General features: G+C 49.4%; 1 protein-coding gene across 1 annotated transcript; it reads right to left on the bottom strand.

Annotated features, from left to right (window-relative positions):
- Positions 1-1,446: 1,446 nt before the first annotated feature.
- On the bottom strand, positions 1,447-13,761 carry ACKR3 (atypical chemokine receptor 3). The gene is made up of 2 exons (XM_058533277.1): positions 13,686-13,761; positions 1,447-3,312 (listed from the first exon to the last, which is right to left on the bottom strand). The coding sequence occupies exon 2, from the start codon at positions 3,284-3,286 to the stop codon at positions 2,198-2,200; it is 1,089 nt and encodes a 362-aa protein (XP_058389260.1). The 5' UTR covers positions 3,287-3,312; positions 13,686-13,761; the 3' UTR covers positions 1,447-2,197.
- Positions 13,762-15,799: the final 2,038 nt, after the last annotated feature.

The raw sequence follows: 15,799 nt of genomic DNA, 5'->3' as shown, positions 1-15,799 counted from the left end.
ATGGAAAAACAGAAAGAGACCCTGGAATAGGGGTGACAGAAGAAGACCTGCACGAGGACCAGGACAGACAGTGGACATCTCAGCCGAGGCCAGCAGGGGTGGGGGTGGGGGGGCATCTTTGAATTGACTGAGATGGGGCCTCAAAATAGAAAGTAAATTAAATTATTTTTTATGCTACACCTATTGCACAGCTGAGCTTGTGGATGCAACGTAAGCCCCCACCTTGAATTTACTACTTGGCGAGCACACTTGTCTGAATTTAAACCGCTAGAAAGCTCAGAGTAAGCTTGTCAGGAACACGTATTTGGGTCATAATTTCCTGACTTCACTTTGCCATTCTACCCTTCTTGTCCTTGACCTGGACATCTTCGATTATGGTTAGGTTATTATCCTACTATCTGCATTACTGTTATCCAACCTGAGTCCTATCTGGAACAAAGCAAGTTACCTGCGCACCTGAGAACATATATGTGTATCAAGTAGATATTTAGGGTAATTTATAACCCTGGTTTCAAAACTCTCAGCCATCAAGTCTTTCGCAGGAAGTAGGACCCCTCCTGTAGCAGGCTCGGTTCATGGCCCCAGGGGCTGCTGGAGGCCGTTCTCTGCGAATCTATGGGTGAGGTGACATGTATGGGATGCTTTCCTATATGGTAGCAGCCCCCAAACTCGCAGGTGAGACCGGAGCTCCTGGTCTGGGCCCACCTTTGCGTTGGCAAATAGCTCTCTGTGCAAATCGGTCCCATTAGAGGTGGAGGGGGTGAGGACAGCCAGGCCCTCCTCTGAGCTCCTGCCCAGACCGACCTGCCTGCTGACGTCCCCGCCATTCTTGTGGTCCCACCTAGAGTTGGTGAGTGCATGGCGGCCTCAGCCGTTCTGAGAGTGCTCTATCAAACTGCCTGTAAGGCAGGTTTATTTGGCAATGCACAAGCCAGGAATTCACTCATTGCAGGGCCTCAGGAAGAGGGTGATTGACGGGTTCTCTCTTAAATGAAGAGTTTGCCATGTACAGAGACAGGGAAAGCAGGACTTAAACCACAGAACCTTAGCAGGGAAGGTTCAAGGGGCTATGATACGTGGCACATAGTGGGGGCACATATGAGGACATGAGTCCCGGGCCCTGAACCCTCCGGGCCGACAGCAGGCGGGAACTTCCTGCACCAACTTTGTCTTCAAAGCTGCGTATTAACCATCCCCTTTCCCTCAAAAACATCGTTGTGAAAATTTTTTTAAAACCCCAAAACACTCAATGCACTCAAATGTGTTTCCTTTTATATCATTGCATCCCGGGTAACCCATTGGGTTTTGGGTTGATGGTCATACTCTCTCTCTTTAAACATATTTATTAGGTTGACCTGTATATATTTGTACACTATTATCATCCATGCCACCTAAATGCCAAACATGCAATTAAAACTGAGACTCAAATGCCTTTTTTAGGGGAAAAAAAAGATCTTTATTAAAAAAAAATAACTTACAAATACGACTGTTCGTGCTGCACGGTGTCACAGCCTGGAACAGCTTTGCCTCGTTTCGTTTTTTAAATGTAACTTTACAACACTATTCCTGTCACCAACTGCATTACACAGCAGTTTCGGTCCACTTCCCAGGCTGGCACAGAGCACCACACAGATATAAAACTATCGTAAATAAAACATTTTGGCCAAGACTGGCATATATTTATATATTTATATATTTATATATATATATATATAATTTCAGAACAGCTAACAATTAATGTCATCCTTAGTCAACACCAAAGTCCACCTAATCTTAAAACTACAACACTCTGAATATATGTCAGCATTATACCTCCCGTAAGATATTTAAAATATATTTAAACTTTCAAATACATTTATAAGGTACACCAAGAGTGAGAAAATAAAGTCTTAAAATTTAAATACAAATCACCATATAAAACCTTCAGGGAACACAGAAAGTCCTATTTTACAGAAGTGCAGGCTAGCCTGTCCCGAGGCTGGCTTTGACCGGTAATCCTGGTGGTGATGCAAAACCATCAGAACGCCAAGCCACGCGACAGCCACGTTGGCATGAGAAAGGGAGAACAGATGCACAGTGATGCCCGTTCCCTTCTTCACGCTACTCAGGCATCAAGCCCCGAAACCACCTTGCTGTACTGTTGAAAACGATGTAGCCCAGTGCCCTGGTCACGTGTCCAGAGACCCTGCAGAGCGCATCATTTGGTGTTCTGCTCCAGAGCGGAGTACTCTGTTTCCGACACTCTGGAGGCATCGATGAGCTTGGTGAGCCCTGTTTTGGCCGAGTACTTAAAAATGAAGGCCTTCATCAGCTCGTATCTGTAGTTGCGGTTGATGAAGCTGTAAAGCACGGGGTTGACACAGCAGTGCACGAGAGACAGGCACTGGGTGACGTGCAGGGCCGTGAAGAGGAAGTTCTCCAGCTGACAGGTGAAGGGGATGTAGTGCAGGATGGAGAAGATGTCCAGGAGCACCACGACATGGTAAGGGAGCCAGCAAACCAGGAAGACCACCACGTAGGAGAAGATGATTTTGCGGCTGCTGTGCTTCTCTTGGTCGTTGGATGCGGAGATGGCTCGGGCAAGCAGGAAGTAGAAGACGGCAATGATGGAGAAGGGAACGGCGAAGCCCAAGATGACAGAGACCAGCTCCATGCTGATCAGCCACTCCTTGACGCTGTGCTCGGGGTAGACGGACCGGCAGTAGGTCTCATTGTTGGAAGCCGACATGACGGTCTTCAGGTAGTAGGTGTCAGGCAGGGACACGCAGAAGGCCAGCAGCCACACCAGCACACAGACCACACGGCGAGCCATCTTCTTCCTGCGGCTCGAGGTGTTGGTGAAGTAGGTGATGGAGAGGTAGCGGTCCACACTCATGCACGTGAGGAAGAAGATGCTGCCGAAGAGGTTGATGGAGAAGATGAGGTGAGTGATCTTGCACGTGAGCTCTCCCATGGGCCACTGGTTATGCTGCACGAGGCTGACCACCCAGACTGGGATGGTGACCACCACCCACAGGTCGGCAATGGCCAGGTTTAAGATGTAGCAGTGCGTGTCGTAGCCTGTGGTCTTGGCCTGGATGTTCACCCAGACCACCACGGAGTTGGCGATCATGCCGATCACGAAGATGAAAATGTAAATAAAGGAGAGCGTGTACAGCAGAATGCTCTTGTGGGGCATGTTGGGACACAGCACCATGTCGACGCCGATGCAGTCGCTGCTGTTGCATGGCCAGCTGATGTCAGAGAAGTTCGCTGGCTCCGAGTAGTCAAAGAGATGCAAATCCATGGTGCTGAGGGCAGCGATCAAATGACCTACAGGAAAAGCAGACAAAAATGACGGAGGAAGAAAATGGCTTCATTAGAAAACATTCGAGTTTCGGTCAAAGTGCTTTTCCAGCACCCCGAGATGCTCAGCTGTTTTGCTTTAGCTTTGTGGTGTCTTTGCAAAGAAAGGAGAAATGAAAACAACCATAACAGAACTCTGCAAAACCAAGTAAAACATACGCAGAATCCAAATCCATGTGGTGTTCAAAGAGAGAAACAGGGTTTGCTTCTCCGTCTTTGATGGCTGTGTTCTCAAGACATCGCCAGCCTGGAGGTGCCCAGGGTGTGAAATCAACAGTGTTTGGGAGCCAGAGAAATGTCAGGCAGCCAAGCCGCAGCCACGGCGACACGGATGGCCGGCTGGTTCTCAGCGGGGACAGCGGAGCCATTTTACCTACGTCCCCAAAGAATGCGGAGTGGCTCTGTTCCTGGCACTGCTGTACTACAAGTGTCCTGCTCTGGTGTCTTAATGAGAGTGTTTCAGACTCTTTTCCAAATTTGCATCAGAAATGTGACTCAGTGCTTTTCATCTTTCTGCAAAATTTGTGTGTAAACCTGGGTCTTAGGCCGCCTCCGGTTTGCAATCGTGAAGACCACTGGGAATGTGCTCCGCGTGTGGAACGCCCCGCAGCGTGACTGCACCCCAAACCCGCCAACTCTGTGTTTGCCATGTGATTTTCAACTAAGGGCAGCCACCAGCTGTCTGAAGCTCTGGGCCATCGCCTCTTTTCCATCCTTTATTTGTCCAACCGCTTCAAGAGCAGCTTGTGCCAAGACCCAAAGATGAAATCACCACCTGCTGCATTTCTGGAGCGGCTGAACATCTTCTCAACTGTCTTCCCTGCTGACCTGATGTGAGGCCAACACTCTGAACTGTCACCATTTTAACACCCAAGGAGTCACAGAGACACCCCAAGGTGTCACTGTGCCTGGAAATGATTTCTCCACAAATACACCAGCCGCAAGAGCTGCCAGGGGCTGTCTTCTCCCGTTGACCTGTCCACTTGAGAGCCCTAAAATCCCTCCATGACATGGCCCTGGGTCAGCAGCATGGCGATGGGAAGGGGGAGGTGAAAATGAAAATAATGGGCCCAAGGGTGCCCAGCTGAGAGTGATCTCATATAGTAAGATGTTTGTTCTTCTGTCTTACCTATCACAGGTAATGACTGACTTCAAGTCAAGCTTAATGGCCAAGCTCATTTAAAGTGGACTCCAGGTCACATATGAGAACTCCCTGGAGGATGGAGGGCAGGGGCCGGTGGGTCAGTGCCCAGGTGGCTATGCTAATGGTGTGAATAGACATGGCTGGGAAAACACCCATCCCGACATGAGACCTTCCTGGGTTGGAATCCTGACTCCTCACTCACTAGCGTTTGACTTGAGACTAGTTAACCCGTCCCCGGCTGCCGTCTCCGGACACCAGCACCTGTCTCACAGAGTGATCTAAGAATTAAAGAGCCTCACACAGAATCTCACACAAAGCAGATGCTCAATAAACTCCGTCCTGCCCTCCCCTTCCTTTAGCAAAAAGCACACCCTCACTTAATTCTGCTCCACCTTTGAAACAGATTCTTACTGACAAAGTAATCAATGTCCCCGCTGTGGAGGGAGATGCAGGCGCTAACACAAAGTCGGGCAGTTTGATACCGTGGCTTCAGGATAAGTGAACAGAATCCCTGAGAAATGAGACATTCTGCTGCCTCCCAGGACCATCCCTTAGCCTCAAAACTCACGGCAGACAACCAACTCTGGAACCCCAGCTAAGGGAGGCCACCTGCAGGCCTCTGGGCAGTTCTCTGTGCCTCTAAGTGGCTGTTGGTTCACGTCCCAGTGACCTAACTGGGCCTCAATGTCCCCTGCTGCTGATGGAGAGGGCTGGACCTCCCATGAGGAGGTGGAAGTCATCGGCCTCACAACCAGGAAGCCTAGTGGTCCTCGGAGCCACCCCACCAGGTGGACCCTTGGGCCCTGCAACCACTGACTTGTTGCAAGACCCAACACACAAGCACAGGAGGGCGCCGGTGGAGAGTCAGCCAGATCAAGTTTAGGACAGACAAAGTCTCCACATTAAGAGATTTTGGAACGCCCTATCCTAAGATGCAGCTCAAGGACCTCGAAAGGACATGGGCACACTGGGCAACAGAGGACGCCTTTGAGGAGCCAGGGCCCTATGACCCACTGAACTGGCCTCAGAGCAGGAAACCAGCCCCAGACTCGGCCTTGAAGCTACTATCGCCACCTCCCCCGAGGCTGCTAACCAGCCTGGAGCTGACCCTCCGCTCTGCATCCCTGATCCCAGAAGGGAGCAAAACAAGGATTTTGGCTTTGCTCTCCTGCATAGTTCTAATGTGGTGACCCTTTTTTTCCCATTTCCATTAAATGAAACACATTCGCAGTGTGGCTTAGTTCGTAAAGTGCTTTCACCCCATGACCTCATCTGACCCCAGAGTCCGTGCAGAGTGGAGAAGCTCGGCCGGAGAACAAACCACAGCCCCACAGCTGGGCAGAGGTGGGCTGGGGCTGGGGACCAGAGAGCCGCTCGGCTGGCGCCTGGCTGAGGCTCTTCCTCTGCCGACACTGGCACAGCCCTCAAGGTCTCCGCAGAAACGACCATAAATCCTGGGGTTTGGGCCATTCACAGGGGCCCCAGAAAGGAAGGAACAACCTCCAGCCTTCATTGACCTGACTTGGATCCCAAGCCCCACCCCACTTTCTTCACCGCAAGGAGACATCCGCTTGCTTGGGCCTCTGTGCTCTCCGGCGCACGGGTGGCGGGGCACTGTTCAGTGTGGACAGTCGGCCCACGCAGGGGGCAGGAGTATACAATGAGAAGACGCTGCCTTTCATGCCCCGGGCCTCTACGAAATCACCAGGCAAATGTATCATTCTAGGCCCCTCACCTCTCCTGCACAACAGACTGTCACATTCACAGCCCTGGGGTGGCTGCGGGCCTTTGGTATTCCCAGAGCCTGAGCTGAGCGGGGAAAGGGCTCTGAGACCCACTCCAGTACTTTGGTTTCTGCCTCTGCCATCTGGGCAATGAAAACCTGATTTAGAGATCACTGATCCTCTGAGCCAGAAACATCATTTATGAGCCTGGTACACCTCCCCTTCAGCTGCCCCTCCCCTCCCTCCCAAGCGGCACAGTGGGAATCTTCCAGCAGGAGCTGAAGGGGAGGGCAGAGGCTGGGAGGCTCCCTGCTGGAGCGTGAAAGTCAGCTGGCCCCGCCATTCATCGTTCATGAATCACCAATCATCGATCACCAATCAGCCCAGCAGACGAAGCCAGAGGCCCACACCTTGACCACCACCTTCCTCTGGGGGACCACGGTGGCCCCTCCCCTCCCATTGCAGAAGGCTCTAGTGGTCAAGAGAAGGAAGGCAAGCACAGAGAAGGGAGATTAAACCAAGAGGGCAGTAATCAAATCCTCTGCAAACTGAAATGGAGAACTAAAGAGGGAAGAAAAAGGCACACAATAGCTTAAGTTTTTGTTATGTCAGTATTTTTCACGCATTAGGCTTTGGAAAGAAACAAGGGCTATTTCCAGAAAAGAGAATATTATTTGACAGTCTGCTATGTTATGTGAAGTGTGGTCTGTAAGGAAGGCCCAGCTACCCAAGGGTCTGTCCAGGAGGTCAGGGTGGGCAGAGTCGGTCCATTTAAGGCCATTACACTCACAGTGCGTGGCCACTGCTGGAGAAAAGAATCTTCCTAAGTCACCTGCTTGGATTTTAACAAGTGACACTCTCAGAGCCCCTGATGTGAACAAAGGCAGATGAAGAAATGTCTACCCAGGCGCCTGGTTTCCAAAGGCCTGGCCACAAAGCTCTGAGCGAAATCTGAGGGTGGAGGGAGTGAGGGAGGCTTCTAATGAACTCCCTGGGGCCGCTTAAACTCCCTGAGTGCCCTGCTGCGGAATTTCAGCTCCCCTCCAGCAGAAACAGCGGATCCAGCACACAGAGAGCCAAGTGCATTCTGTGCAAATCGGGAAGGAGCCGCCCGCTCCTGCATACGTGGTGATGCCGCTCAGCTGGTGTGGCTGGTCTGTTTACGCTGGCAAGCTGATGACCACCAGGACCTGGAGGAGACTCCCTCGTCCCACTCAGACCAGTCACCCTCTGCTGGAACTAACCAGCAATTCCGTTCCCGCTGGCTTGGGGCCAGAGCTTAGGAGAAACTTCCGGACATTAGTCAAACCTGCCCCTTGCCTGCCACTCTGTGGGCTCAGAGCCCACACCAGGTAGGCACGAGAATGAGAGACCCATTTGGATACTTATGTTGTAAGGCATCTGCATAAAATATTCCTGATGGAAAGAAAAAACGGGGCTTAGAATAAAAGATTCTTCCACTTCTATGATTTTACGGGTTCACATATTTCTCCTCTCAAAAGATTCACTAGTCCCCAAATGTAAATACAGGAATGTTTATTGAAGCATTATTTATATACTGGCAAAAAATCAAAGACAACATAAATGCCCATTAACAGAGAAACAGTTCAATAAAGTACAGCAGATCCATTGCCTGGAATATAATATAGCTGTAAAATGAAAGAGGGGGACTTACTTTTATGAACAGGGAAAGCTATAGCATACTATAAGTGAAAGGCAATGTGCAGATACACACACACACACACACACACACACAGCATAATCTCATTTATGTTTAAAAAGAAAGCAAAAATTATGTGTTCTTCTATATGTAAATATACGTGCGTAAAGGCATGGAAAAAGATCTGTAATCAATAGAAAACTTTGGGCCGGGAGGGTGGGATGAGGGCACAAAGGAGGAATTGTAGTTTTTACTCTATAAACTTTTGTATTATTTGACATTTGGGATCAAGAATTATGTAAATTTTAATAGAAGGAGCAATGTTCCACAAAATAATAAAGGTTCACAGTCCATATTTCTAGACCACAGAGACTCAAGTGAGGACAAAAGGCAGTAATCGTCACTTTTCAGTCCCTTTTTCCCAACACTTGCTGTGTTTTATCTCACTGGGTCCTCTCTGTAGGGATCACTTTCTACAGGTTCCTTGTTGGACACCTGCACCCAGAGAGCATCATACGTCCCCCATGACAGGAAGTGAATGTTCTAACGGCCTGCGGAGGGCCCAGGGTCTGTCCAGCCCTCCCCATGGGCCCAGGGTCTGTAAAGGGACACATCTGCCGCTCCCCTTCCCTAGTGGTGGAAGGGCTCCTCTTTGTCGACTCGAGGACTTTTCTGGGAGATGCGCCTCTCACTTCTTAGGCTTGTTATTCATCAACCAAGTATCCTCGACAACGATTGAGCTGCAGCAAGCAGCCTGAGGTATTCAGCTGCCTCCAAATAGTTTCCCCTGAGCTTACCCAGTGAGCCGGGGGTAGAGCCAGAATTAGAAGTCTCCAAGTTTAGAGTCTCCGTGGGGTGGCGGTTTGGCCTGCAATAAACATGTCCTTTCACTGGTCAAAAGTCACTTCCTCCATGACAGAGACTGCCAAGTGCTCAGGTATCTGGCCAGTGTTCACCCAGTATGTTTGCCTTCAATATGTTTGCCATTTCTGAGCACAGACCAGGAAGACCCTTCCCAATTAATCCCTTAGCCGCTCCCGTCCCAAATAACGCATGCCCTCTGCTTCTCTTGCCTTCTCCCCCAACCCCGGCCGCACACCTCCATTCTGTGTCATTGCATTGTTTACGTTTCTCCTTCTTCCTCAAGCCCCACATCCCACCATGTCCTATTCATCTTTGTATGCCACAGCCAGCAAAGTTACCTGGCACAAAGCAGGTATTCAATGAATTAATAGTCAATGAATCAATAGTTAGTCAAGCTCCACTGAGATCAGTGATCCGAGGCCATTGCTAGAATGGGAGTCCAGAAGAGACTTTTCTGAAGTCCTCACTGAGCTGAGATAAACATCAGCCCTTTTCATGCCCCCAAGTGTTTGTGGAGCTTCTTCTGTGAGGGGCGCTGCTCTGGGGCCTAACAGACCAGAATCGTCATACCCTGCCCCCAAGAACTCGACAACTGACCGCGAAGGTCAGGAAGGCAGGAGGCGGGTGGTGGACGCTGCCCTCTGAGTAGGCCAGTGAGAGATTTCCACTCAAGTGGCTTACGGGGCCTTTGAGGAGAAAGGGGGTGGGAAGGAAGTGATCAGTGACATGCCATGGAGAGGCTGGATTTGTCGAACCTGGCTGAGGCCAAGTCCCCTCAAAGAAGACCTGGCTGCAAGAGAGCCGGGCCCTAAAGATGGGGACAGCGGGGAGTCAGGCTGGGCCTGTCCTTGCAGGAGCCACGCAGGTCTTGAGCAAGGGAGTGGCTTTGTGCAGAAAAGTCTTTTGAGGGCGGAGGTGACAAAAACCACATAGAAGGCTTGCAGTGGTTGCAAGGTGCACAGCAGGCCAGAGGCCACCGCGAGTGAGGAAGGCGAGTAAGGAAGGCGCTCTCGGCCTCCAGCAGTGAAGATAAGATAAGGCGGGCCAGGCTGGGGCCCCAGGCATCAGCTCGGACACTGAGGGGCCCTCTGGGCTCTTCAGGACCTCTTCTTACAGAGCACCATTGTTTTTGATGAGAAAGATTAGCCCTGAGCTAACATCTGTGCCCATCTTCCTCTATTTTGGGTATGTGGGACACCTGCCACAGCACAGCTTGCTGAGTGGTGTGTAGATACACGTCTGGGATCCGAACCCCCGAGCCCCGGGGCCTCCTCCGAAGCCGAGTGCTGGAACTTAACCACTACGCCACCGGGCCGGCCCTGACAGGGGACCTTCCTTACTGGTTTTCTGCAACTAGGACCTGTGCCCTCCAGGATAGAATTCCACAGAGCAATTCAGGATTGTCCCCAGACAAGACCACCTTGTTCAGCCCCTCCCACTGCTGCGCAACCTGGAAACTGAGGCCAGGACAGGTGAAGAGACCGGCTAATCCCGGGTTTGTGGCTACTAACAGTTCTCTCTGCTCTCCCAACTTTTCCAGAGACTTTATTTAGGGGGAATCATGCTCTGGTCTCCTTGTGAAAGTCCCACTCCTCTACCCTGCTGGCACGCAATTTAGATAAAAGAATCCACACGACCTCTAAAGAATCATTAGGCAATTGCACATCACTGGGGCTTGGTTTTTATTTGTTTGTTTTTTGTTTTGGGTTTTTGTTTTTGTTTTTTTCACCAATCCTGCATGAAATCAATGGGGAAGTGCAGGACAGCTTCAGCCCAGGCCGGGTCCCTGTGGCCATCTGCCAGGGCTGACAGTATAGTGGGAAGCGATCTGTCCCCCAGAGTCAAGCAAACAGAGAACAATGCTGTCTTGACGGCACATTCAGTAGCAACCCTGAATGATCTTATTTTACACAAGGAACTGCTCTGAACCATTTGAGAACTCAAGAAATAATACAGAGAGAGAGAAAGAAAACTCCATACCCTGATTCAGATATAGGCCACCTATTCCTGGGGTCCTCAGACACACTTGCCGTTAACCCATGGAGCGTCCTCATCCACTTTAAGCATTTGGGGAGAAAATGAACCCACATCCAGAAACCCGACCTGGTCTACTGTGCTCAGCTGGCCGACAGGGAAGCAATGCTGGACCCAGAAGGGCAGATCCAGAGACTCCTACGTCACAAAGGCTGGCGGGTGTAGCCAGAGCCCTGGCTCCCGCCCGGCTTAGGACCAGGACCAGGCAGTGGGAGGTCAGCCAGGCTAGGAGAGCCGCTCACTGTCGGCTCTCAGCTAGACACAACGGGACTCCCAGGAGAGCGCTCTCAATCTTAGACTCTTCTAATAAAATTCAGGCAAGATCCCCACAAAACTATCTGCTACAACAGGAAAATTTGAGGATGCTGGCTATCTGGCTGACAGAGCCCTCAGTGTGCACAGTCCCCATGCTGCCCATTGCTCCTTTATCTGTCCCTGAGCCAGCAGCAGTTCAAGGCCACCTGAGATAGTGTGAGCCCCTCTACCCTTTGAGCACTGGGAAGAAAACACGGGGCCAGCTTCCAAAGCTCCATGTGGCTCCGCAAAATTTTCACTATAAAATATGCAATTCCCTCATCACTTTAAAACGAGGCAATAATGGGTTTTTTCCCCATTCTAAATTAGTAGGTTCTTACATAACAAAAGCATCTGATATTCCCTGCAGAAAACCATCAAATATTCAAAACCCGAGAATGCACCCTTTTCTTCCCTTTTTTTTTTTTGTTTTGTGTTTTACTTTAACAGAAAATGTGTCCCAGAGCCATAATTTTCTGGACTTTTAAAACACTTGACATGACACAGCCTTTGGTTTCTTTCTAAATTGTCCCCACACGCATGCAATTCGATTAGAAGGCATTCAAGTACTAATTTTGTTCCTAAGAGTAAAACCAAGTTTCTTGGTTGTCTGGTTTAAAAGAGCAAATAATTTCCAGCCCCAAATTCCATTCATGTTCTGCAAAACCACTGAGAGAAATCTCAACTCCTGAAATCTTCAAGATCTTTTTCTTCTCCTCCATTACTCCTAGGGTTTATAGAGTGACTGTCTTCAGTCTCAGGTTGAGTAACTTCAACTAACTTTTCTCGTGTCTCCTCGAAAACAGGAGCCTCTCTGCCTAGTATGATCGCACAAAAAGCCACTGTTCCCGATTAAGTAGGTTTTTTTTGTTGGGGTTTTTTTCCATCCCGAAAGCCTATACTTTGTCTGCTCTGGGCCTGATTAGAAACCATAATACTTACTCAATTCTCTCAGGACTTGCTGTTAATATGGGATCAACTCACCTCCAAAGTCCTGACTCAGTTAAGCACAGGCATGTTGCCTTGGCTATCCTTTCTGGAACTTTTTTAAAAGTATGATTGCAATGCATGCCCCTTTAAAACATCAGATGGCCAGCAAAACACAGGCATTTCTCAATTTCTTTTGCTTTCCCACCCCCCTCCCTGCAGCTCCCCCACTCCATCTCCTGCAGCTTGTACCTCAAGCTTAGCAGTTAGTTGTGTGCACAGTCAAGTGTTTATGGCAGAGACTGGGGAAAAAGGAGCAAATTGTTTCCAAGCTGGAGCTCCCCTGTGCAACTTGGCTCTAGAGAAAGGCTCTGCATCTGGGGAAGCTCGCGTTCTGATGAGAGAGGGGCGAGCAGTTTATCCATTTAAAATCTATAGACAGTTGAGCACAGACACCAGCAGCCTCCACTCTCTTTTCTAGTCAAGCCTATTTGATCTCTGCATTTTCCCGGAATAAATAAAGGGACACAAAAGCAGCATCTGCGTTTAAAAGAAAAGAAAAAGTTACCACATTGAGGCTTTGCAGACTGAAGTTTCAGAGAATGTCAGTGTACCGAATACCCTCAAAGAGCTATAAACCATTTCAGGGGGCCCTCTCCCCCTTCTGAAAAACATAATTATCCTGTTGTGAGCAAATGAATTGAGAGAAAGAAAAAAAGAAAGACAGACATAGAGAACGAAAGAGAGAAAGAAAAAGGGAGACAGCCAGTCTGACTTTTACAACTTCTCATTCTCTTTGGAAGTTACAAGTCTTGGCTAACCACCCATCCCGGACCTCACTCCAAAGTTCTCACTCTCTGCCACCCCTTGAATCTTTATGCATGCTAACAAAATTGAACAAAACCCATGTTTTACCTGAAGAGCATATTTAAATTACAAAATCCTAGACTTGTGCGTGCCGTTTTTGTCCCAGTTGAAGCTGGACTTACCACCTTCTGAGAGAACAATAAATATTCAAATTAGATTATCAAGGATGCAATCAAGAGACAAGAAGACTGAGCTGCATTTAACATTCATCCTTATAGCTTCCGGACTTGCAGGATCTGGCAATCCCCTGAAGGACTGAATTCAAATACATTCTGGATCCACAAAGAGTCTTAGCACAGTTTTGTGCTTCACTTAAGGATGCCTCTTAATAAAGTGTCCATCTTTCTGGAAATACAAATTTACTGCCACTTCATTCTATTTGCCAACTGATATACCAGAAGTGAGGCAGGTAAGCAGTGGTGCCAAGCTGCTCCCTATGCCAACGCTGAACAAGCAGAATGGACAGTCTGCATTCTTGCAAGTTCTCTGCTTACTCAAGCTTAAATACCCATAGCAGCAAATAAACACCAGATTCCTAAATCCAACAAATATTGTACACTCGGAGAGTCCCCTCCACAAGGGACTTAAGAAAACCACGCTTTGCTTCCTGCAGGGAGAGGTGAAGCCCCCAAGTTAGCAGACCCACTCTGCAATGCAGCCATGCAGCATGCAGCCTGTGCTTTGAGAAAGCAGACTCTCCAGCACCCATCACAGAGATTAAAAAGAAGTCTTCTGAAACGGATCACTCAGTTTAAGAGCAGAAAAGCTGCCCTCCATCCTCCCCTCCTTTCTAAGCAGAGCTGCTGACAGAGCACAGTGTCCTTACCTCTCGGCTGGGCTCTGGCTTCGGCTCGCTAGCTTCCTGGCTCGTGCACTCGCTGCCTCAGGGCTGAGCAGTTTGGAGCAACTGTGAGCTCTCCGGCTGCAGACCTGCATTATATACGCTGCAGGAAGGCGCCTCTAGATGGCAGCTTTGTAACCCACATCTCCCTCCCTCCCTCCCCTGCACCACCCCCCTCGCATCACACAGGCACACACACATGTATGAATGCACACACAACTGCTGCACACACACGCGCACACACCCCTCTTGTAAACCCCGGCCTGTCATTTCCAGCAAACCTCTCCCACACAAGCACACTCTTGGGAAACCCCAGCCGTCCTTCATCTGCAATGTCTAAATGAAGCCACAAAGTCGAGACCCCATGGGGAAAAACGTGCCAGCAGAAGAAAAACTGCCAAGAAACCCTAGTGCTTTGCAAAATCATCAAATATTTATCTGGTCTCAGGTATATCTTTAATAATTCCATTAACACCAAGAGTTCCTTTGAATGCCTCTTAGCTCTAGGGAAGACTTTGTTCCCAAGACAAATTGCTCTGAACTTCTGAACTTCGGTGTTGATTTATTAAGACTAGGTATTTATTAAGCCTGGGTTTTCTTTGTTAATTCCTCCAAAACAGAAATAACAGTTTTAGTAGGAGCAATTAATCGGTACCATATTATTATATACCCCAAAAGTGGGGGAAAGAGCCTTTATAATGGATTCTAATCAATTTTATTTGAATACTTTTATTTGTAAAGGTCCTTGAAAATCTAATCAAAATGGTGTTCTGAAGTGCCTACCCAGCACCAGGCATACATTAGCGGTATAATAAATGTCTTTTGATATCTTTTTCTGAGGTGAGTTTAGCAAACACTTTTTAATTATTTTTATTGAAATCTCCATTCTCATCTAGAAGCGGAGAGTTCTGTTCACGGGAGAACTCAACCTAAAAATGTGTTCCATATGATAGTCACCTCTAACGCCCTATTCAGAAAAATCAGCCATAAAGCTACGGCCTAAACTTTACTTTTAAACCATGCTTATGAGCTTTTCCCCAGAGTAAAGTGCCGGGTTTTGGCTTTTGTTTTGTTTTCTGCTTCTCTGGGGTTCCGCGAGGGCAGCTGAAGTCACGTGTGAAGACACCCGCATAACCCACTTTCTCCCGAGCTAAAACTTGTTGAGATTCTTTTTATACTTCTACTAAAAATAACAGCAGACTGCCAAATGCCGAGTCTGAAGGATTGGGAGGTCAAAGTCTCCCGAGGGTGGCTAGCAGGCCCCGGTGTGGAGAAAGCCCTTAACAAAAGAAATATTTTGTTTAGTTAAAAGCTTCACAGAGCACCGTGGAAACCACTCCCAAATGGGAGCGAGGAGCACACCTGCTCCCCCGAGGCTCGGGGCGGGGCGCGGAGGGAGGGTGCCCACAGGAGCCCACTGGCTGTGGTCAGCCTTGCCCACCCTGTCCCTGCAGCACCCAGTCGCTGTCCTTAAAACTGGCACGATTCTTCGTGTCTGCTGGGCACCTGAAGCTCCATCTCCAAGCTCCCAGAGTAAACACTGCTGTAAAGGAAAACTGCAGGCAGCTCCGTCCGCACACACCCAGGGTTTAGGGGAGGCTGTAAGAATACCCTTTCATAGCTTTTTCGGTCCTGTTTGCTTCTTGTGGGTGACCCTGTGCCTGAGCCTGCTCGAAATGTCCCCGCCGGGCAGAGGTCTCTGTGACACTGACACACAGGCTTGACTTTCTATTTCTATGAACTTGACAATCTGCTCTTTCGAGAACGCTTTCCTCCTTGGGCAGGTTTGGGTGCAAGAGTGAAACACAGGCTGGGTTTGACTCCGCTCTGAGTTAAGCGTGCTCTCTTTAAACGAAACCACGCACTGACGAGAAACCTGCGACAGGATGCAGTTGCTAAAGTGGCGGAAGGAAAACGCAAAGTAGTTGTAAAAAAAAGACCCCACTTCGGTGCAGACGCTGTGCCGCCCCCGCCCCCTCCCCGGGCTGGGCAGGCACCGCAGCAGCCGCGCGGCGGGCGCAGGAGCCGCGCACCCACGGGCCGGGGCGCGGGGGTGGCGGCACGCGGTCGGTCCCGGACCCCGCCCGCGGGTCCCACCC

This window comes from Diceros bicornis, chromosome 37 (genome assembly GCF_020826845.1).
Source record: "Diceros bicornis minor isolate mBicDic1 chromosome 37, mDicBic1.mat.cur, whole genome shotgun sequence".
Lineage (NCBI taxonomy): Eukaryota > Metazoa > Chordata > Mammalia > Perissodactyla > Rhinocerotidae > Diceros > Diceros bicornis.
Note: the sequence above shows the minus strand (reverse complement) of the source record. Positions and strands in the feature narration are given on the sequence as shown.